General features: G+C 46.1%; 1 protein-coding gene across 1 annotated transcript; it reads left to right on the top strand.

Annotated features, from left to right (window-relative positions):
* The first annotated feature begins 21874 nt into the window (after positions 1–21874).
* Positions 21875–22543, top strand: LOC147990517 (uncharacterized). The gene has a single exon (XM_087538264.1). The coding sequence runs from the start codon at positions 21875–21877 to the stop codon at positions 22541–22543; it is 669 nt and encodes a 222-aa protein (XP_087394390.1).
* The last annotated feature ends 1671 nt before the right edge of the window (positions 22544–24214 follow it).

The following is a 24214-nucleotide window of genomic DNA, read 5'->3' as shown; positions in this document are numbered from 1 at the left end:
AGGTTTTCCCTAGTTGTGACATACTGGTCGATCGGTCTGTCTGCAGGCTGAAGTGATGAACCATGGACGAGTAAGAAAGGGCACGTGCTGTAGTAGAGGTGCGCATGTAGCATGTACACGTACGTATAGCTAGGGTGCAAGAAAGTAAATACGGGGCCACGTATGTACATACGGGCGGGGTCTCAAATGTCTACTCGCACATACGTACGGCCGAGGCTGGTGTACATGGTTGCATCGGAATGGAGAAACTGCATCGTCGTGTTCATCTGGAGGCAACGGAATGCGTCGTGTTCAGCGGGAGCAAATCGTCTGGGACGGAATAGGAGAAACAAGGCCTGGTGTACCGCAGAATGGAGGAAACATCCTTGTGTTCGACCGTCGAAACAGGATCCTGTTCACTAGGAGGGGTGTGGTGTACCACAAAACGCAGGAAAAGGGCTTCTGTTCAACATCCCACGGTCGAAATGGGGTCCTGTTGTTCGGGAGGGGTGTGGCATACCGCAAAACGTAGGAAATGGACTTGTGTTGGAGCGCTACGATCGAAACGGGGGTCATGTTCATCGGGAGGGGTGTTGCATACCGCAAAACGGGACTCCACAGGCTACTGTTCATCTCCACAGTCGACCTCCTCGAGCCTCCATGGGCTACTATTCATCCGCCGTCGACCTCCTCCAGCCTCCACCTGCGACTGCTCATCCACAGGTTCCTATTCATCCAGCCTCCACCGCTTCTCCACTGGCTACTATTCAACCAACCCTCTCGACGGGGTCCTGTTCAACCACCCCTCCACGGGCTACTGTTTATCCAGCCCTCCACCGGCTATTATTCAACCAGCCCTCCATGGGGTTGTCCTATTCATCCAGCGCTCCACGGGGTCCTGTTCATCCACATCCAACCAGCTCAATCGATTGGGGTCCTGTTGATCCAGCGGCAACGGCCTCTACTACCACGGGGTCCTGTTCATCCAACCCCCACCGGGAAATGTTCATCCAACCCCCCCCCAACAATGCTCATTGTTCACCAAGATGCAACGGGTTCGATCGGCTCAAGTTAGCAGCAGTACCGAAGGAATCGATCGATCTGGTTCAGTTAACATCCAGGGCTCAATCGATCACTTGGGTTCAGTAACGCATAGCCTGTAGTGCAATTGCTCTGGTTCAGTAGGCGAAAGCCTCGCTCGGGTTTAGTTAGAGCCCAACGCCTCGCACCCACGCGCGTACGTGTACGAGAGAAACGCGCATCGCTCAGCCCCCGACCATCCACCGTAACCGGGTACTCCCCAATATTTTCCTCGCCCTCGCTTCTACCATGGATTTTTCCGTCATGGACGGCCCAAAGAATGTCATGCAGGTGCGTCTCCGGCCTGCCCATGATGAAAAGCCCAATTTCTGTCATGATTTTTTGTTATAGAAGTAGGAGCCCACCACATCTATGATGATACCAGGTTTTGTCACAATTATCATCATAGAAGTGTCATAAGCATGACAAAAAAAAATTCGTTCGGCCCAAAATGTCACGGATGTGCCTTTTTTTGTAGTGAGAGATAGAACCATCATCATTGTCTTCAGGAGGTTTTTCCATTTCAGGTTCACTAGAGGTATGAAAAGTCCTATCATTTTTCTTTTCTTTTTCTTTTTCTTTTTCTGTTTAGAAGGACTAGGTATATCAGTGTTAATTCTTTGAGAGTCTTGTTCAATTCTTTTAGGATGACCCTGAGGGTAAAGTGGTTCTTGAGTCATTCTACCTCCTCTAGTCATTACTCTGATAGCATGATCATTGATATTATTATTCATTTCATCAAGTAATTCTCTTTGAGATTTAGAAACTTGTTCTAACTGAGTATGAACCATAGAGGCATGTTTTCCTACACCTCTGACATCATTAGAGATTCTAAATAACAAGTCACTCAAGTGAGCAATCATATCAGAGTTGTATTTCAATTGTTTCATAACATTTTCATTGAAGTGATCTTGTTTCCTGATGTAGTTATCAAACTCATAAAGGCATTGACTAGGATGCATATTATAAGGATTGTCCTTTTTGTAAAATTTCATTAAAGAGTTTAAATCTACCACCTTCGGTGGTGGTGTACCAAATCCATGTATTCCTTCAATAGGAGGTAAATTTTCACATCTTTAGCTTTAATACCTTTTTCCTTCATACATTTCTTTGCCTCTTGTATATCTTCAGGACTGAGATATAAGATACCCCTCTTCTTTGGAGTGGGTTTTGGTTGTGGTTCAGGAAGAGGCCAATCATCATAATTTGTCAATATGTTGTTTAAAAATTCCTTAGCTTGTTCAACAGTTCGTTCCCTGAAAACACAACCAGCACAACTATCCAGGAAGTCCCTAGAAGCATCGCTTAGTCCATTATAGAAGATATCAAGTATTTCATTTTTCTTAAGTGGATGATGAGGCAAATCATTAAACAATTGAAGAATCCCCCCCAAAGCTTGTGGGAGACTCTCTTCTTAAATTTGCACAAAGTTAAAAATTTCCTGTAAGGCAGCTTGTTTCTTATGAGCATGAAAATATTTTTTAGAAAAGTAGTAAATCATATCCTGGGGACTATGCACACAACCAGGAGCAAGAGTATTGTACCATATCTTAGCATCACCCTTTAATGAGAACGAAAATAACTTGAGGATATAATAGTAGCGAATTTTATCCTCATGAGCAGAAAGGGTGGCTATATCACTTAGCTTAGTAAGGTGTGCCACAACAGTTTCATTTCATAACCATGGAAAGGATCAGATTCAACCAAAGTAATTAACTCTGGGTCGACAGAGAATTAGTAATCCTTATCATCAACAAAGATAGGTGAAGTAGCAAACTTAGGATCACATTTCATTCTAGCATTCAAACATTTCTCCTTCAGTTTGCAAAATAATTTATTGAGATCATCTCTATCATTGCAAGCAAGAAAATCTCTAGATGTCTCCTCATCCATAACATAACCTTTCGTTATCTTAGGCATTTCATATCTAGGAGGGCTACGTCCAATAGGTGTTTCAGGATTTTTAGTTTTAAGTACTTCATCAGTTCCAATAATTTCATCAGTTTCCGCATGCTCCATATCTTTAGCTCTAGCAATTTGTTCATCAAGAAATTCACCTAGTGGCACATTATCATCAAGCAAGGTACTAGCATCATCATGAGTAGCATTCATAGAAGTAGCATTATCAATAACTTGCGACATATCAGGATTAATAGCATGTGGTGGTGTTGCCAGTCTACTCAAAATAGAAGGTGAATCAAGTGCAGAGCTAGATGGCAATTCCTTACCTTCCCTCGTCTTAAAGGGGAAATATTAGTCTTGGTATCCTTCAGATTCTTCATAATGATAGATAAATAATAATCCCAAGTGACTCAACAAATATAGATATGCTCCCCGACAATGGCACCAGGAAAACTTCTTGATGAGACACAAGTATAGGGGATCGCAACAGTTTTCGAGGGTGGAGTATTCAACCCAAATTTATAGATTCAACACAAGGGGAGCCAAAGAATATTTGCAAGTATTAGCAGTTGAGTTGTCAATTCAACCACACCTGGAGAATAATTGTCTACAGCTAAGTGATCAGTAGCACAATAATATAATCATTTTGATAGTAGTAGTAACAACAATAGTAATGGTAACAGTAGTAGTAGTAGTGATTTTGTAGCAGGTGTAACAGTAACAGTAGCAGTAGTAACTTAGCAAGATCAATATGTAGGAAATTCATAGGTATTGGATCGGTAGGTTCATTGGATGATATTCATATAACAGTTATAACCTATGGCGATACAAAACTAGCTCCAGTTCATAAATATAATGTAGGCATGTATTCCGTAAATAGACATACATGCTTATGGAAAGAACTTGCATGACATCTTTTGTCCTATCCTCCCGTGGCAGCGGGGTCCATATGGAAACTAAGGGATATTAAGGCATCCATTTAATAGAGAACCTGAACAAAGCATTAACACATGGTGAATACATGAACTCCTCAAACAACAGTCATCACCGGAAAGTATCCCAAATACTGTCACTCCAGGGTTTATAGATCATAATGTGTAATAGGTGAATATGGCTTGCAAGATCGGATCTAGAACATAGATATAAAGGTGATAACATAAACGGTTCCGATCTGACATAATGGAACTCGGGCCCAAAGTGACAAGCATTAATCATGGCAAAGTCATATCAACATCAATCTCAGAACATAATGGATACTTGGGATCAAGCCCTAACAAAACTAATTCGATTACATGATGAATCTCATCCAACTCCTCACCGACCAGCGAGCCTACGAAGGAATTACTCTCATCCAACATGGGGAGCATCAAGGAATTGGCGACGAAGTAGGGTTGGTGATGACGAAGATCGAAGATCCCCCTCTCGGGATCCACAAACGGACTCCAAATCCGGCCTCCCGATGAAGAATAGGCGGTGGCGGCGGCTCCGTATTATAAAACTTTTATTTTTGCAAAAAAACAACACCATGGTAGTTCTCCTGAAAATAGCATCACTCCGAGTTAGTTTCATTCAAATCATGAAAATTAGAGTACAAAACAAGAGGAAAAACGTTAGGACAAGTAGATACAATGGAGACATATCACTAGGCAATTTTTCCCAAGTGTCAAAAGTACCTGTTGTTGGGAATCGTTGCATGGAATACAAAAAAATTTCTATGCACACGCAATGATATATCCATGGAGATGCATAGCAACGAGGGGGAGAGTGTGTCTACGTACCCTCATAGACCGTAAGCGGAAGCGTTTCACAATGCAGTTGATGTAGTCGAACTTCTTCTCACGTCAACCGATCAAGTACCGAACGCACGTCACCTCCGCGTTCTGCACACGTTTAGCTCGCCTTCATGATCCAACAAGACATTGAGGTAGTAGATGAGTTCAGTCAGCATGATGGCGTGGTGATGATGATGGTGAAGTGATCTCCGCAGGGCTTCGCCTAAGCACTAGGAAAATATGACCAGTGGTGTAAATGGTCGAGGGGGGCACCGCACACGGCTAACAATTGATCTGGTGTGGTCTAGGGATCCCCCCCCACACACATATATATATATATATATATATATATATGTGGGAGGGAGAGGGGAGGGGAGGCTGCTAGGAGGCGCCCCAAGTAGGCCGAATCCTACTTGGGGTCCTCCCCAAGTGGCGCCCCCTGCCATATTTAATCCAAGGAGAAGGAAAGAGGGGGGAGAGGGAGGAAGTGGGAATCCTAATGCACACTTTACTTTCCCTTCCCCCTTTCCTTCTCCGCCTAGGTCGGCCCATATGGGGGGTGCACCAGCCCCTTGTATCTAGTGTGTTTCCCCTCTTGGCCCATAAGGCCCATATCATTTGTCGGGGGTGTCCGGAACCCCTTCCGGTGACCCGATAAGTACCCGATACCCCGCGAAACACTTCCGGTGTCCGAATAATATCGTCCTATATATCAATCTTTACCTCTCGGTCATTTCGAGACTCCTCGTCATGTCTGTGATCTCGTCCAGGACTCCGAACAACATTCTGTCACCAAACCACATAACTCATCTAATACTATATCGTCGTCGAATGTTAAGCGTGCGGACCCTATGGGTTCGAGAACTATGTAGACATGACCGGGACACCTCTCCAGTTGAAAGTGCAACTAATCGCTAGGTGGTTTTGGTAATTCATAACAACATAGCTCACTAAACTATTATCCTTTCAAGGTGATTATTTCAGAAAGTTCAATGATTGGCATGGCATGGACTAGAGATGTGCACCCCTCAAAATGCTAAGATAAAATATTGGCAAAAGCTCAAGACTCTTCATTTCTATTTTAGTGATCCAAGATCACATTGAGTCCATAGGATAGCCAATACTATTAAAAGGGGATGAGGTGTTGCTTAAGGGTCTACTTGTGCAAAATGCTTAGTGATATGCTCCAAATCCCTCAACCACTTTCTCAAATCCAAATATGTCCTAAACCTAAAGTCAAACTCGGCCCCACCGATTTGATTCATCCGGCGCCAGCGAGTTCACTTGACATAGCGATAGCCAAAAACCCTAATCAGTTTGGTCTCAACGATAGGGATGTCGGTTGATACGTCTCCAACGTATCTACTTTTCCAAGAACTTTTGCCCTTGTTTTGGAGTCTAACTTGCATGATTTGAATGGAACTAACCCGAACTGATGATGTTTTCAGTAGAATTGCCATGGTGTTATTTTTGTGCAGAAATAAAAGTTCTCGGAACGACCTGAAAATCCACGGAGACACATTTTGGAATTAATAAAAAATACTGGTGAAAGAATCAGCATCAGGGGGCCCACACCCTGTCCATGAGGGTGCAGGGCGTGCCCCTATACCTTGTGGTCCCCCTGGGACTCCACCGACCTCAACTCGAACTCTATATATTCACGATCGTGAAGAAAAATTCAGAGAGAAGGATTCATCATGTTTTACTATACGGAGCCACCGCCAAGCCCGAATCTTCCTCGGGAGGGCTGATCTGGAGTCCGTTCGGGGCTCCGTAGAGGGGAATCCATCGCCATCGTCATCATCAACCATCCTCCATCACCAATTTCATGATGCTCACCGTCGTGCGTGAGTAATCTCATCGTAGGCTTGCTAGACGGTGATGGGTTGGATGAGATTTACCATGTAATCAAGTTAGTTTTCTTAGGGTTTGATCCTTAGTATCCATTATGTTCTAAGATTGATGTTGCTATGACTTTGCTATGCTTAATGCTTGTCACTAGCGCCCGAGTGCCATGATTTCAGATCTGAACCTATTATGTTTTCATGAATATATGTCAGGTCTTCATCCTATCTTACAAGTCAATAGTCACCTACTATGTGTTATGATCCGGCAACCCTGAAGTGACAATAATCGGGACCACTCCTGATGATGACCGTAGTTTGAGGAGTTCATGTATTCACTAAGTGTTAATGCTTTGGTCCGGTACTCTATTAAAAGGAGGCCTTAATATCCCTTAGTTTCCAATAGGACCCCGCTGCCACGGGAGGGCAGGACAAAAGATGTCATGCAAGTTCTTTTCCATAAGCACGTATGACTATATTCGGAATACATGCCTACATTACATTGATGAAATGGAGCTAGTTCTGTGTCACCCTATGTTATAAATGTCACATGAGGAATTGCATCCGATATAATTATCCATTCATTGAACCATTGCCTACGAGCTTTTCACATATTGATCTTTGCTTAGTTAATTTTCCATTGCCACTGTTACGATTGCTACAAAAACTACTACTATTACTTTTGCCATTGTTACCATTACTTCCATACTACTTTGCTACTAAATACTTTGCCGCATATATTAGGTCTTTCAGGTGTGGTTGAATTGACAACTCAACTGCTAATACTTGAGAATATTCTTTGGCTCCCCTTGTTTCGAATCAATAAATTTGGGTTGAATACTCTACCCTCAAATAATGTTGTGATCCCGTATACTTGTGGGTTATCAAGAACATTTTATGGCGCCGTTGCCGGGGCGCATAGCTCTATTCTTTGACTCACTTGGGATTTATATCTATTGACCACTATGAGGAACTTGAAAGATGAAAGAACCAAGATTTTTCCCTCAACTATGAGGGGAGGTAAGGAACTGCCATCTAGCTCTGCACTTGATTCTCCTTCTATTTTGAGTAAACTTGCAACACCTACAACCTGTTATTGATTCTTATATGTCGCATGTTATTGATGATGCCACTTCTTCTATGCATGATGCTTACGATGAAACTACTTCTATGCTTGATAATACTGTGCCATTAGGTGAATTTCTTCATGAACAACTTGCTAGGGTTAGAGAGAATGAAATTATTGAAACAAATAATATTGATGAAAGTGATGATGAAGATTCTCCCCCTAGATATGAATTGCGTGATGTGCCTGAGGGTTATGTTATGGATGAAGAAACTGCTAGAGACCTTTTTGCTTGCAAAGATAGATATGATCTTAAGAAACTGGTAGCTAAGCTAAAATAAAAGTCTTTGAATGCTAGAATGAAATATGACCCTGCTTTTGCTACTTCACCTATCTGTATTTCTGATAAGGATTATGATTTCTCTATCGATCCTGAGTTAATTAATTTGGTTGAATCTGATCCTTTTGTGGCTATGACTCTGAAATTGTTGTGGCACATTTTACTAAATTGAATGATATAGCCACCCTATTCACTCATCAGGAAAAAAAATGTTACTACTATATCCTTAAGTTAATTCCGTTCTCATTAAAGGGGGATGCTAAAACATGGTTTAATTCTCTTGCTCCTGGTTGTGTGCGTAGTCCCCAGGATATTATTTATTACTTCTCTGCTAAATATTTCCCCGCTCATAAGAAACAAGCTGCCTTAAGAGAAATATATAATTTTGTGAAAATTGAAGAAGAGAGTCTCCCACAAGCTTGGGGGAGGCTTCTCCGATTACTTAATGCTTTGCCTGATCATCCTCTTAAGAAAAATGAAATACTTGATATCTTTTATAATGGACTAACCAATGCTTCCAGAGACCACCTAAATAGTTGTGCTGGTTGTGTTTTCAGGAAAAGAACTATTGAGCAAGCCGAATTGCTATTGAATAATATATTGAGTAATGATAATGATTGGACACTACCTGAGACAACTCCTAAGCCAACTCCAAAGAAAAGGGGTACTCTATTTCTCAGTCCTGAAGATATGCATGAGGCAAAGAAATCTATGAAAGAAAATGGTATTAAAGCTGAAGATGTTAAGAATTTACCACCTATTGAAGAAATACATGGTCTTAATAACCCGACACAGGTAGTAAAGGTAAATTCTCTATATACATTTGATGAAGGTAATATTCCTCGTAATAAGTCTGCTAGCCAATGCTTGGATGAGTTTGATAATTTTATTGTTAAACAAGAAAACTTCAATGCTTATGTTGGTAGACAATTGAAACGTAATTTTTATATGATTGAACACTTGAGTGATTATATGTCTAGAGTTAAAGGTGACCTTAAAATTATTAGTAAACATGCTTCTATGGTTACCACTCAGGTAGAACAAGTGCTTAAGGCTCAAGATGATTTGCTAAATGAATTAAATAATAAGAAAAATGATAATGTTGTTAGAGTTGTGACGAGAGGGGGTAAAATGACTTAGGAACCTTTGTATCCTGAGGGCCACCCTAAGAGAGTTGAGCATGATTATCAGAGAATTAATGTTTATGCACCTAGTCCTTCTAAGAAGAAGAAAAAGAAAAATCATAGGACTTTGCATGCTTCTAGTGAACATGTTGTTGATACACCTGAGAATCCCAATAATATTTATATTTCGGATGCTGAAACACAATCTGGTAATGAACATGAACCTAGTGATAGTGTTAATGATGATGTTCATATTGATGCTCAAGCTAGGAATAACAATGAAGTAGAGATTGAATCTGCCGTTGATCTCAATAACCCACAATCAAAGAATCAACATTATGATAAGAGAGACTTTGTTGCTAGGAAGCACGGTAAAGAAAGAGAACCATGGGTTCAGAAACCCATGCCTTTTCCTCCTAAACCATCCAAGAAAAAGGATGATGAGGATTTTGAGCGCTTTGCTGAAATGATTAGACCTATCTTTTGCGTATGCGTTTGACTGATATGCTTAAAATGAATCCTTATGCTAAGTATATGAAAGATATTGTTACAAATAAAAGAAAGATACCGGAAGCTGAAATTTCCACCATGCTTGCCAATTATACTTTTAAAGGTGGAATACCAAAGAAACTAGGAGATACAAGAGTACCAACTATACCATGCTCCATTAAAAGAAACTATGTTAAAACTACTTTATGTGATCTTGGAGCCGGTGTTAGTGTTATTCCTCTCTCTTTGTATCATATACTTGATTTGAATAAGTTGACGCCTACTGAAATATCTTTCCAAATGACCGATACATCAACTGCTATACCTGTCTGTATTTGTGAGGATGTGCCTATTGTGGTTGCAAATGTCACTATTTTAACGGACTTTGTTATTCTTGATATTCTCGAGCACAATAGTATGTCTATTATCCTTTGTAGACCCTTTTTGAATACTGCAGGGGCTGTTATTGATTGCAACAAAGGCAATGCCACCTTTCATGTTAATGGTAAAACTACAAAAAAGACACTTCCGTCATGATATGTGTTTGTCACAACTCACAGTAGGCCACGTTTTCTATCATGCATGTACATCCATGACAATTTTATGACAAAATCAAGATAGTCATACCTGTGCTGTCGTAGAAGTGTTCCATGACATTACCAAAATTATCATCATGGAAGTGTCCACTTCCATGATGATAAATCGTGCGTCATGGAAGTGCTTTCGTCAAGGGTGACCGACACATGGCATCCACCATAACGGGTCGCCATTAAGCTATCGGGTCTGGTTTTGGATCCGATAACCCGCTAACAGCCCGAACCAATGAGGATTTTCCACATGTAAAATTCTCATTGGCCGGAGGAAACACGTGTTGGCTCACCGTTGGGACAGATGTCACCATTCATTGGACAGGAGGCACCTATGATACGCCGGCACGTGGCATGGCCCAACAGAGGCCCATTCCGGTGAAAAGGCCAGCCCATTTGACTTGGTTAAAAGGTAATGGGCCAACCCACGGAAAGCCTGTTAACGGCCTATTCGTATATAGCTCATTTATGGCCTGCTAACTCACGGCCCGTTACGGCCTATCGGAATTAAGCCCAGTAGCTTCATCTTGGCCGATATGATTCCAGCCCGTTGTAACTTCCGGCCTATGTATGGCCCATGATGTCTTTCGGCCCATATGAGGCCCTTCATAACACTGGGCCCAATAAATGCCCGAGATGAAATTGGCCCATAATGAACAGTGTATCACTTTATACCCATTAACGGCCCATTATTCTGTCGGCCGTTTCCAGCCTGTGTTAACTTTCGACCTTCTAAGGGCCCATTTATTCTTGGGCTCATTTCTAGAATTCGGTTAGTTATGGTCCGTTACTGGCCTATTCCGTTTGTGGACCAAATTCAGCCCGTGTTTACATTGGGCCCATTTGTGGCCCGTTAACCCGTTGGGCTGCTTTCATAGCGTTATCAAATACTGCCTATTAACGGCCCGTTATGGTCTAGGAATAGCACGGTCCATGTTTGGCGAAATGATTATACGCCCCATAGAAGGCCCATGGATCCTAAGGCCCGTAGACGACCAATGGACCCTACTTCCCGTAGAAGGCCCATGGATCATAAGGCCTATAGAAATTCCATGGATCTTATGGCCCGTAGAAGGCCCATGGCTACAACATTCTGTGTGTTGCCATGATTATTGTGGCCTAGTTACCAAAATTAGTTTATTGTGGCCACTAGAAAAACACATAAAATTAACTGCAGTGACTACAAGCAAACAACTAAACAAGACAATGCTATCCTATTATACCTATTACTCATATTACATCCACTGGGCATCAAAGTTCGCCACCAGTGCAAATATAGGGAACAAAGCAGCATATTGCATACGCTGGCCGTCAAAATTGGCCACCAGTGCAAATAAACGCATCAGCAAAACAAGAGCATAACTCAAACAACTTCAGAAGAGCTCAAGAAACGTTATCCTGGGTATCCACCATGCTGGCAATAAGTTTAGCAAGCTTATTAGCTTTGTCCTGTTTGGCGCTAATCCTCCAACACTTGCTGTTGCACCAGAAAGTATGCGTCTGAATGCTCCAGGGACTTCCGTTGTCCTTCCGCTTCTTGTCGCAGCGCAGCTGATCGATGTCTTTCAGCTTGTAGTTGAGACTCAAGAAACTGAACTGATTCAGACAGTGAGTTTGAATAGCTTGTGCAAGCGGTATTGGCCAGTAACTCGAACACTAAACCAAGACAGGACTTTGGGGTTGTCTCACTGTCTTCAAGATAGTCTTCCTTAGCTATTTTATCAGCTTTGTTGCAGACCAACAAGGATATCTCACTATCCTGAACCTTATCTGCATTACTTCCTTTACCGTTCCTTAACAAGGCACTATTCCCCAATATTCTGTCAGCATTCTAAAAGAAGAAACAAGCAGACACATAATAGGTTTAGCATGTACTAGTATATGAAACTCATTTTGGTGAACCAGTTCATTAGTAAGGTGGACAGGATTAAACTACTAAGTCTTCTATTGCCAAGTATTAGTACATAATAAAAACATCAAACAAACATATATCTATGTCCTATGGTCACTGCATTGTCTTGCCAAATCAAAATAGAGGCATGGTTCAGATCATATCAGTTCAAGACAAAGCATCAGCGAAAGAATACAAAGCGTGGGAAACTACATGGCATAATAGGATTTCAGATGGGTATGGCAGGTCTACATGTACAACAATACTATTGGCTCTGTTGTGATGCTAGTAATGTGGATGATATGAGAAGTCCACTGTATGCAGAATTGAAATTGAAATCAACAGAGCTATTGATAAGAGCAAACATGTTAAATAAACATGTGTGAACATACCTGCTGTGCCACTGGAGTTTCGCTTGGATCCTATAATTTAAAAATAAGTTTGCATGAGTAAATATAGTGATACAAGAGCAAAGCAGTATGCACGAGGGCAATGGAATCCTAAATTAGAATAGTTATTCTTCAGGTTTAAGCACTTGTTCTACATGAACAGTGTACAGTAAGACACAACAATACAATACTTAAAAAATGAGCTCATAGACCTTACCACATTGTTGGTTCGGGACCAGTACAGAACAAGGCGTTCCCAGACATCGTCCAGTAAATGTGTCTCAGGAGAACGTAAGGGAATTTGATGAGTTTCTTTACCAGTGAAGTACGTTTTCTTCAGGTAATTCCGATACTGCCACCAAGCATTCTTGAAGATAGCAGAGGTATTAGCATAGGTTACCTCATCCTGAGTATCCAAATTGGTTCTTCTCTATAGAGAAAAATGGGAAAGTTTGTGGTATTATAACCATCATGGAGGTAGAATATATGGGACAAAGCAAAGTAATTGCCACAAATAACATTACTTACACATAACTCCTAGACAAACACCAAAAACTGACATTTTCCTTCATCTTCAGTATAATATTTCCAAGATGGGAATATACACACATAGGATTTAACAACATCAAATGCGATAGATGCTAAACTACGACTGGCTGGTTGTGCTTCCCCCACAGGAATAGGCGTACTAATTGGTGGGGTTGGGGTTCGCCGTGGTAGTACTGGCCCTTTGGGCACTGGAGTTTCCTTACTAACTGCTCTTGTTTGGGAGCTCTATGGTGGAGATGGTGCTGTGTCAATAGGAACTGGGTTACTATCTGCTAGGGTTGGGGTTAGATTGGGTGAAGCTGGTTCTCTGACCATCGCAGTAGGGGTACAATCTGCAAGAGTCTGGGTTATGTGTGGTAGGGCTAGTCTCGTGCATGTACAACCGGAGTGCTATCTCCACCAAGAGGTAGCACTGTTTTATTTGAAGACCATATTTTTACTCAGCTAAATACTGCCATCACCCTCTCCAATTCAAATGGCAGATAAATAGGAAATATAGTTGAATGTACAGACGTTGTATGAGAGACAGATGCAATAGATAGTGTGGAAAAAAGAGGGCATGAAATAGTTGACATGTATATTGTTTAACTAAAACGGATAGCATGACATAATTTCACATAGATGATGTCAATCTAAACTAGATAGCATAGCATAACATAATTCAAAGATATGATGAATAAATTAACAGGATGGCATGACATAATTCACATACATGTTATCTAAGTAATCAGGATCGCATGATTTAATTCACATATGTGATTTATGTGCTAAACACAGGGCATTCGATATGATGTCTAAATTAAGAACATGGTGTTGAATATTGTGTATATGATGTCTAAATTAAGCAATGTAAGATACCATATGCATGATATGAGCAGTATGCCCGTGCCAAGTTAGAGCATACACATCGGTGGGGGAATAGGACTGGTCATCTTTCTCTGAATCCATCTCTGAGGAGCTATAGGGACCCAACAACAGATCTGCTTTGAGAGGTAGCACTGTCTACTCTGAAGGCCTTGTTTTCACTCCAAAATTTTCCATCTCCCGTCGAAATGGCTGATTCATGGGAAGAGTAGTTTAATATACAAACATTGTCGACAAATGGAAATGTAATGAAGAAAAGGATGGGCAAGATATCATTCAAATATATGATGCCTAGTTAAACAGGATGGCATTGCACATTTCACATATATTATGGCTGGCAAAAAGACATGAGACTGCATAATTCCCATATATGATATAGAAACTAAACAGGTGGCATTACGGAACATGTCTAAACTAAGCAGATTACATATATGATGTCAAAAGTAGGCACTTCAAGGAAATGTATGCATGATATGACTAACATCATCATGCCAACGTAGAGCAAACACCTTGGGTGGTAAATAGGAGTGGTCAGCTACGTCTGAATCCACCTTAGAACATATATCTTCCTCTAGATTACAATCTGGAAAGGGGGAGGGTTTGCCATTGAACCCACCATGGAGCGATGTCTTCATGACATTGTATTGCCACGCAAAACTCTTCTATTTTTCTCTACATGTTCAGCATGACTATGTATAATATCTGACATGCATATGAAAAAATATGGTGAGATTATGTAAGGAGAGCATGCAAAAATCTAGAGTGATGGTAACAACTAGTGGATGGATCCAAAAATAATGATAGAAGGCTAATGATTGCTTTAATTTAATAAAAAGACAGATGATGATTGCTTTACTATTTGTTTCCCACCTAAGATGAACAACATAGGCATACCATAGGTGAACCAGATATTAGACAGAGATACTATTCATTCCTACCTTGATATGTGCCCCACAACTAATTTACAACTCAAGTTTGAACATCAATAAAGTGAAACCATATGAAAGCGTCTACAGTTAGAATGTTATTATGCCACTAATGCACATGGTCTTGTTTTCATGCATAGGATTTTGAAAAGTAGGTCTAGGTGGATGTTTTGCTCCATTCCTTTCAACAAAATGCATGAATAATTGAATAGTAGAGTGCCATAGGAAAATTTCCAGTTGCTATGTTTTTCCTTTGAACCACAATAGCCCTAATGGATCGACATGAATGTAGAGTAATAAGTGATGCGACAAGTGTACAACCTCTTACCGTAGCCGTGTTGACCTCAGCATCATTGGGTTGGTCGCTGAAGAAGTTGAGACAAAGGTGGCTGTGGGAGGTGTGGAGGAAGATCTGAGGAATCTGTAGATGGCGTCCAGGGCACTGCTCTATTGTGATGGATCATTCTGTCATTGGAGCAGCTTCGGTGAGCCGTAAGACGTCAAGGCTGAAGCAGCACAAGACATACATCGTCAATCTCAAGTGGGATTCTAATAGCATCTCCAATACATGATCTAAAATCGATGTAAAATTTACATCCCCAAAAACCACCTGACTAGAATAGATGAGGTAAAACTTGTTTACTCTAAACTTAACTGTCAAAACTGAAATTTACTATGGAATCTGAATGTTACTGTCGAAAATGAACGCAATGGTAGCAGAGAGGCACTTGACATGTAGTATAGTGAGGGCCTGTAGTTCATCTTCATCCTGCACTCCTGAGCCGCCAGCCACCACCGGCAGAACCACCGGGCCCCGCGCCGCCTCGCCGCCCCGAAACAACTCCCCACCGCCGCCTCGCCACCCGAAACAACTCCCCACCACCGATCTGCCGCCGCCCCAGCCAGTCCTCTACCCCCCACCCCGCGCCAAGCTTTTTCTCCAGCAATCCCCACACCACCTCCCCACCACCATGCCCCCACCGCCGGCGAGCAGCACCCCACCCAGAACCCTAAGATAGATAGTGGGGTACCTCTCCAGCAAGCTCGCCGCCCCGCTGCTTGTGGTTCTTCCTTAACTCCGGCGAGCCCCCCCACCCCTTGAAAATTAACTAACCCAAAAGTTGATTCAGTCGACTGAAGTGTAGCTAAATCGGAGCAGAGCAACAGCATGAGCGAGGGGGAGAGCAGTAGCAGCGCGAGCGAGTGAGAGCCAGAGCAGCAGTAGCTGGGCGAGCGAGCAAGAGCCGGAGCAGCAGCATGAGTGAGCAAGCGAGCGAGAGCCAGAGCAGCAATAGCAGATCCAGCTGGTATGGATGCCACTGCCGAAGGGGCATCGCACTAGGGGAGAGCCGCCATGGAGATGTCGCCCGCGGCACCGGCTTCGAGGCAGCCGCTCCATGGGGGTGCGGGATGGAGCACCATAGGCGCCGGGTGGTCAAGTTAAGGAGAATGTGAGATGTGATGAGTGTACAACCTCTTTGGTGGCGCCGAGTAGGCCTCGGCTTCGTCCAAGGAGTCGGCGAGGATGCTGCGGTTCCGGTGGAGTAGGTTAAGGCGGCGCTGTGGGGATGGAGCAGTCGCAATAGACGAGGCGATCGTCGGAGCAGCTCCTTGGAGGTGGAGGACAGGGCGGGTGAACCGGCGGGACGACGGGATGGACGACGGATCCTCATCCGGGGAGGTGGATGAGGGACATCGAGCTGTTGCGATGGACGACGTCGTAGGGGAAGAGGCTCCGGCTGGGCAACGGTGAGGTGGCAGATGGAGGAGGATGGGGTTTTGTGGATGGAGCGGAGAGGTTATGGCGGCCTGGGATTTTGAATGGCAAAAAGGAGGCTATGGAAGGGGGAACAATGACTTAGGGACGCGCTTGTCCAAAATGTAGAGTGTGTTACAAAAGTACCCCCACCGATTTGAACTAGCGGCCCTTTCGGCTCAGGGTTAGAAGGGGATTTCGCGTGTTGGGATTTGGCAGCTGCAGGGAATTTTTGCGCGCGTTGTAATTTCGGGATAGCAAGGCGCGAGTTGTGAAGGCACCAGTTTTGGGAGCACGATATCTGAATTTTCGGGATATAACAAGGCGTGGGTTGAATTATAGGGACAAGCCTAACGTGTAATATTGTACTTGGACGTACCAAATCAATTCGCACTTCCCTCAACGAAAAAAATGAAAAAATAAAAGCTATTCACACCACACAAAGAGAGATTCTTATCCCGTTTTACTATACAAATGCTATTCAAAGCTACTCCCTCCTTCCATCTATATAGGGCCTAATGCGTTTTTCGAGGCTAACTTTGACCAAATATTAGAGCAATAATATATAACATGCAACTTACACAAAGAATACTACTAAATTCGTGTCTGAAAGGATCTTTCAATGATATAATTTTCACATTGTGCATGTCATGTACTATTAATCTGGTCAATAGTCAAAGGCGGTCTTAAAAAACACATTAGGCCCTATATATATGGAAGGAGGGAGTATGAATCCATGTTATGCCCAATTAAAATTTTCCGCTGGCTGTATAATGCACGTAACCTACTCATACCAACATTTTAGTGCATTACAAATGTTTATACTACCTCTGCAATTTGAACTGAATTTGAATTCGTTTCTCTATTTCAATAAGAATCTACAATCATGATTGTTGCCAACTTCAACCATCATTCGTGTATTACATTAACAACACACCACATCATTAGTATAGAGATAGATATGAAATATGTGTACTATATGAACTCGAATTCAATTTTTTGAATACACTTGATGTTGATTCCAAATAATAGTACATTTGATGTACTAACTATACATTCATAATCTAAACCATGTTCCATACGTACACCGTGTTTATCACACAAGGTATAGTGCCCCGCCCCCTACATTATGACATGTATTTAGCCGTGAGATGCAAAAGCCACACATTAGCCCAAATTATAATCAATGTTCCATATATTATATGTAGTACTAGCAAGATGCCCATGCGTTCCACGGAACATCAACATGATCAAGGGGATGCCTTATTTGCAAATATGGAGAGGGGTGTGGGTATCTTTTTTCAAAATTGCCATAGTTTCCTTCCTGTCCGTCAGATATAAATTGGACGGCCTATATTGCAGGATGGCAAGAACACCATCGTCAACAACTCTGTTTTTATAAGAGTAGAGATAAAATATATTATATGTAGTATAACATGTTCATAACCACACCATGTGTATCACCATTATATATATTAACGCATGCGTCGGTTTAAAACACTATGATAAATTCTTCAAATATCCGAATTCGCTTTTTATAATGAATCATGATCTCTATTTCTCTTTTACACCCACACAATCTTCTTATCTTTGTAGCCAGCACTAACTTTCTCTCGTGCATGCACGCGCCCGCATCCCTCTCACCCTCCCTCGGCATTCTCTAGCTCCATCGCACAAAATTTTTCTTTTTACTTTAGGTCGTTCACCCATGGTGTGTGTTGGCCCCCCAGCTCCTTCTTTACGGCACACATCAATCGATATGCCTCTCTCCCCAGATGTGCCTACCACAAACACAAGTGTCGGAGTAATGGGCCACGGGTAGCCTAACCCGAGTCCCAGAACCTATAAAGACATCAGGCCGGCTGCGCCCCTCGAAGCATCAAGATGAAGCGCCGCCTTCTGGTGGCCGCCTGGCTGAACAGTCGACTGCTAGAAGGCGGCCATGCTCAGGAAGGTGGCACCAAGGCAGGCCGAGTCCTGGCGGGCGGCCTCCAGAGAGGCCGGCTCCCAGCAGTCGGCCCACGGTGCCCTCAAAGTTTGCACCCCCATTAAAGAAGACAGGACGGGGAGAGGCAACAGTGCAGCCCATCCCCCCCGAATCTAGGGTTGGGTGTGGCCACAGTGCCTCATACCCGCAGAGATCTCCGCCCGGCACGGCACTGTTGCCACTTCGCCCTTGACGTCACTCCTGACAGGCAAGCCCTGCCCCCATGATCGCTTGTCGTTATGGCCCAAGGACAGCGGGCCCTACCGGTCAGCGAAAGCCAGGAAGACGGCGAGAGCCACACCAATCGGACCCGAGGGAGGCCGGCTCCCAGCAGCTGGCCCGATCCTTCCTCTGGGGCCCACGCACCATTAACCAGATGAGATACGGAGTGGCTACAGTGATCTCCCACCAGGCGGCGGGACTGTATCCAGGCCTCCCCGACCGAGCAGGCGTCATTAGGAGCATGACTACAGTATTCCATAGCCGGCAGGACCCACAAGCGGCGGAGGCGGCCTGTCGGCTCCGTACCAGACCAACTGGCGGGGCCCACCAGGCGGCGGGCCCCAGCTATCGGCGGAGAAACCAGCGACCAGAGAGACTGACAGCCGGGCCCTACGCCCGGCTGGATTACCATTGTACCCCTGGGGGTAGTCCTATATAAACCCCCCAGGGCACCCATGCAAAGGGTTCCCATCCTGTTACAATTAGACTCATACATAGAGGAGGGAGAGAGCAAGCCTGGCCTCCTCCCACCTCGATCATACAACTCGAGGAGCACCATTGTACTCACTTGTGCCTTAGTGATCATGCTGAGACCCCGCAGAGCAGGACTAGGGGTCTTATCTCCTAGGAGAGCCCCGAACCTGGGTAAAGTTCGTCGGCGTACGTGTCTACGCCTCATCCCGCTTCCAGGCACCGGCGACGTTCTACTCACTCCCACCATGATAAGCCATGCATTGGCATATGTCGCACCCAACCCCCGACATTTGGCGCCCACCGTAGGGCAAGGTGCACCATCATCCGGAGACCTGTTCTGGACGGGAACCCTTTTCCTCCCTGGCGAGCATAGCTAGCCCAGCACGCCAGTCGGAGTCTGTGCCGACGCGCTGCGTGGTGCGGAGCTCGCCTGCGCGGCGAGCTGCCGTGCCGACCTTGTTGGCGAGGTTCGCCTCTCCGACGAGCCGGTGTCCAATGTGGGCAATGAAGGCCCCGAGAGCCACCTCGTTAGCCTCCTCGATCAGCTCCACATAGCCAGCGAGCCCGTTGCGGATTTGGAATCCGTTGGCTCCACCGACTCGATGCTTGTCGACTCCGACACTGCGTCGCTTGATGCGTTCTCCACCAACGTGGTAGTCTACGACGTGCCGCCTCCTCGCGAGGAGAGCGGCGAAAGCGCCATCACATAGGTGCTTGTCATCGGCCACAGTGAACACTCTGGCGGAGATGCTCACGACTCGCTTAACGCGGCACTACAAGACCTGACGGCGCCCATCCCAGAAGACGCCGACGCCGAGATGCTGGAAGCACGTCGCCTCCAGCTTGTCGAGGGCGCCAAGAAGTTGGCTAGCATGAGACGCCTGTCGGAAGCCTACCAGCATGAGATGGACCGCATTGTGGGCGGCACGCCGGCTCCCGCTGGTCCCAGCCGCCTTGGCACGGTCCAGCAGCGCGGCATGGCCATCGCTAACCTGCTCGGGGCAGATCGCCCCGTCTACGCCACGCCCGCGGAGAACATCCGAGCTGCCTAGGCGGCAACAGAAGAACTAGACAAGTTCAAGGGCGAAGAGCATCGCCAGATGGCGGAGCGCGTCCAGCGGCTCCTCGATGCGGCTGCTGAGCAACACGAGGCCGGTTGCCGCACTGAGGCACCACACCGGCAAAATGACGATCCGCCTCCCCGCCTAGACCAAGGCACGACATCTCGGATGCTGACTGGTGACGTCCGCGGGAGAAGAGACAAGGAGCCGGCTGCCAGCCGCAGCCGGACTCACATCACCATTGAGCGCGACCAAGACGGCCGCCCAAGAGGAGTGGAATGACGGGATGACTGTCCGCCTCCTCCCCCTCGAAGGGAACGGCGCGTCACCCCGCCGCCTGTTGACCACGCGACACTCGGTGACCACCTTGGCCGCCGAGAGGGAGTCGGAGAGAACGATGCCCGCCACCGGTCCCTAGCGCTAGAAGAGGAAGATGAATTAGGCCCGCCCTGTTTCGGCCCTCGCATTCGAGACGAGCCCTCCTCCAAAGGGTTCACGCTCCCAAGAGACACGCCCAAATACATCGGCTCCGTGAAGCCGGAGGACTGGCTGGTCGACTACTCCACAGCCATCAACATAGCAAACGGCAACAAGCGTGTTGCCGTGAAGTATGTTCCGCTCATGCTCCAGGGCACAGCCCGGGCATGGCTGAACAGTCTGAAGCCCCGTAGCATCAACAGCTGGGTCGACTTCACTGAAGCCTTCATCCGCAACTTCACCAGCACGTATAAGCGGCCGCCCAAACCTCGCTAGCTCTCCTTGTGCGTGCAAGGCCCCAACGATTCGACCCGTGACTACCTCACGCGATGGGCCGAGCTCCGCAACTCCTGCGAAGGCATGCATGAGGTGCAGGCTATCGAGTACTTCACCGCTGGGTATCAAGAGGGCACCCTCCTCAACCACTGACTCCTCTACGACGAGCCGATGACCCTCAACGAGCTGCTGATCATAATAGATAAATATGCCACGGCCGACTCCTCCATGAAGGCAAAAATTCAAGTTGATGCGTCAGCCAAACTAGCCCCTCCAACTCCTCGAACCCCGGCTGGCGACACCAGTCGGCGCTAGCAACCGAGCGACAACAAGCGCAAGGCCATGCAGCCGGCTCCCACATGCCGGCAGGTGGCGACAGTCGAAGACCAGCAGCCGGAGGGGCAGCCTCCGTCCAAGCGCCAGAAGGGCGGTAAGCCCAATTGGCTGCCGGCTTTCTCATATGAACAGACCCTGAACGCACCATGTAAATTCCATAGTGGTGCGAAGCCGTCCAATCATACCACTCAGAAATGCCACTGGCTCACCAGGATCACCAAGGGAGACGGCCTTCTGCCTCCTCCGCCTGCTGGGTAGCTGCCCCCTCCCCCTCAGCAGCCGGCCGTTCGACCAGACGGAGCCATACAAGATGAATACCCCGAAGAGCACGGAGCTTATGTCGTGTTCACCGAGGTGGCCGACGATAGGCACAACAGACGGCAACGACAGCAAGAAGTGAATGCAGTAGCATCAGAAACCCTCGAGTTTATGCATTGGTCCGAGAAGCCCATCAATTGGAGTAGAGCCGACCACTCAGAGGTGATGCCCAATCCCGGCTCCTACGCCCTGGTTCTGGATGCCACCTTTGCCACTGATAGGCGAGCTGCTCGGTTTTCCCAAGTTCTAATAGATGGCGGCAGCAACATCAACATTTTGTACAAAGATACCATGGAGAAGTTGCGAATCAGCCAGAGGCAGCTTCAGCTCAGTCGGACTGTTTTTCATGGCATAGTTCCTGGCCTTTCCTGCTCACTAATCGGCAAGATCCAGATAGATGTCCTCTTCGAAGACAAGGATCACTTCCGACGAGAGCCAGTCTGGTTTGAGGTGGTAGACCTCGAGAGCCCGTACCATGCACTACTTGGCCGACCTGCACTGGACAAGTTCATGGTGGTCCCCCATTCCGCTTACCTTAAGATGAAAATGCCGAGTTCTAAGGGAATTCTGACCATAGCTGGGGACTACAAGAAGTCGTCCGCTTGTGCGGCTGAGAGCAGTTGGATGGCCGAGTCCCTTGTGATGATGGCCGAGAAGCGACTCCTTGACCGAGTTGTGGCAATGGCAGGCAAGCAGCCGAACATGCCACCCCACCACAAGGAGTCGGAAGCCGAGGGCTCGTTCAAGCCAGCCAAGGAGACAAAGAAGATACCCTTGGACCCAGAGCATCCAGAGAAATACGCTTTCGTAGGTGAAAACCTCGACAGCAAATAGGAAGGCGAGATCGTCGATTTCCTCCGTGAGAATCGGGACATCTTTGCATGGTCACCTAAAGACATGCCGGGTGTTCCGACGGATTTCGCCGAGCACAAGTTACATGTCTGATCTGATGCCAAGCCAGTCAGGCAGCCCTTGCACCGCCTGTCAGAGGAGAAGAGAAGAATCATCAGAGAAGAGATAACCCGGCTGCTAGCAGCCGGCTTCATCATGGAAGTGTTCTTTCCAGAGTGGCTGGCCAACCCAGTCCTTATGCTGAAGAAAAACAAGCAGTGGCGCATGTGTATTGATTACACCAGCCTCAACAAAGCCTTCCCCAAAGACCGGTTTGCTTTGCCGAGAATTGACCAAGTGATATACTCCACAGCCGGATGCGAGCTGTTGAGGTTCTTGGATGCATACTCAGGGTATCACCAGGTCATGCTGAACCCGGCCGACCGGCTGAAGACCGCCTTCATCACGCCATTTGGAGCCTTCTGCTACTTAACCATGACGTTCGGCTCGAGGAATGTCGGCGCCACGTTTCAACGTTGCATGCGGAAGTGCCTCCTCAAGCAACTCGGCAGGAACGCCCACGTGTATGTGGACGATGTTGTGGTGAAGACGGATAAGCGTGGAATGCTGCTAGAAGACCTCAAGGAGACCTTTGAGAACCTGCGCCGATTTCAAATCAAGCTCAACCCAGAGAAATGCGTCTTCGGAGTGCCAGCCGGCTAGCTCCTTGGCTTCCTGGTCTCAGAACGCGGCATAGAGTGCAACACTATGAAGATCAAGGCCATCGAGAGGATGGAAGTGCCCACCCGACTGCTCGACGTACAAAAGTTCACCGGCTGCTTGGCGTCCATCAGCCATTTCATCAGTCGGCTGGGAGAGAAGGCTCTCCCCCTATACCAGCTCATGACGAAGACAACTTTTTTCGAGTGGAACAACAAGGGGGATGAAGCTTTTCTCCAGCTCAAGAAGATGTTAACTACTCCACCTATCCCGGCGGCTCCGACTCCTAAGGAGCCCATACTCCTCTACATCGCCGCCACCAGCTGGGTGGTCACCATAGTCATAGTGGTAGAACGCAAGGAGTAAGGCAAGGCACTACCAGTCCAGAGACCGGTTTATTACCTGAGCGAAGTGCTGTCAGCCTCCAAGCAAAACTACCCCACCAATCAGAAGATGTGCTACGGTGTGCACTTTGCCGCCAAAAAATTGAAGCCATACTTTCAAGTGCACCCGATCATTGTTATCTGCACTGCTCCACTTGTCGAGATGCCTCCGGCCGAGTGGCCAAATGGGCCATAGATTTGGCCCCCTACACCATCTACTACCAGCCTCGCACCGCCATCAAGTCACAAACGCTGGCCGACTTCCTCGTCGACTGGGAGGAGACCCAGTACCTGCCACTGGTGCCGGACTCCACCCATTGGAGGATGCACTTTGATGGTTCCAAGATGCGCACCGGTTTGGTAGCCGGCAACGTCCTCACCTCTCCCAAAGGCGACAAGCTCAGATATGTGCTGCAAATCCATTTTGCTGCTTCCAACAACGTTGCTGAATATGAGGCACTCATTCACGGGCTCCGGCTTGCCAAAGAAATCGGCATTCGCCGGATCCTGTGCTATGGTGACTCCGACTTGGTGGTCCAGCAGTCATCAAGCGACTGGGACGCCAAGGATG

The sequence above is a fragment of the Triticum urartu genome, chromosome 1A, assembly GCF_056163025.1.
Source record: "Triticum urartu cultivar PI428250 chromosome 1A, HENAU_Tu73, whole genome shotgun sequence".
Classification (NCBI taxonomy): domain Eukaryota; kingdom Viridiplantae; phylum Streptophyta; class Magnoliopsida; order Poales; family Poaceae; genus Triticum; species Triticum urartu.
Note: the sequence above shows the minus strand (reverse complement) of the source record. Positions and strands in the feature narration are given on the sequence as shown.

What these genes read in the sequence shown, in the direction of transcription:
- LOC147990517 (XM_087538264.1), top strand. Translation starts at nt 21,875, where the DNA reads ATGCCCAATCCCGGCTCCTACGCCCTGGTTCTGGATGCCACCTTTGCC.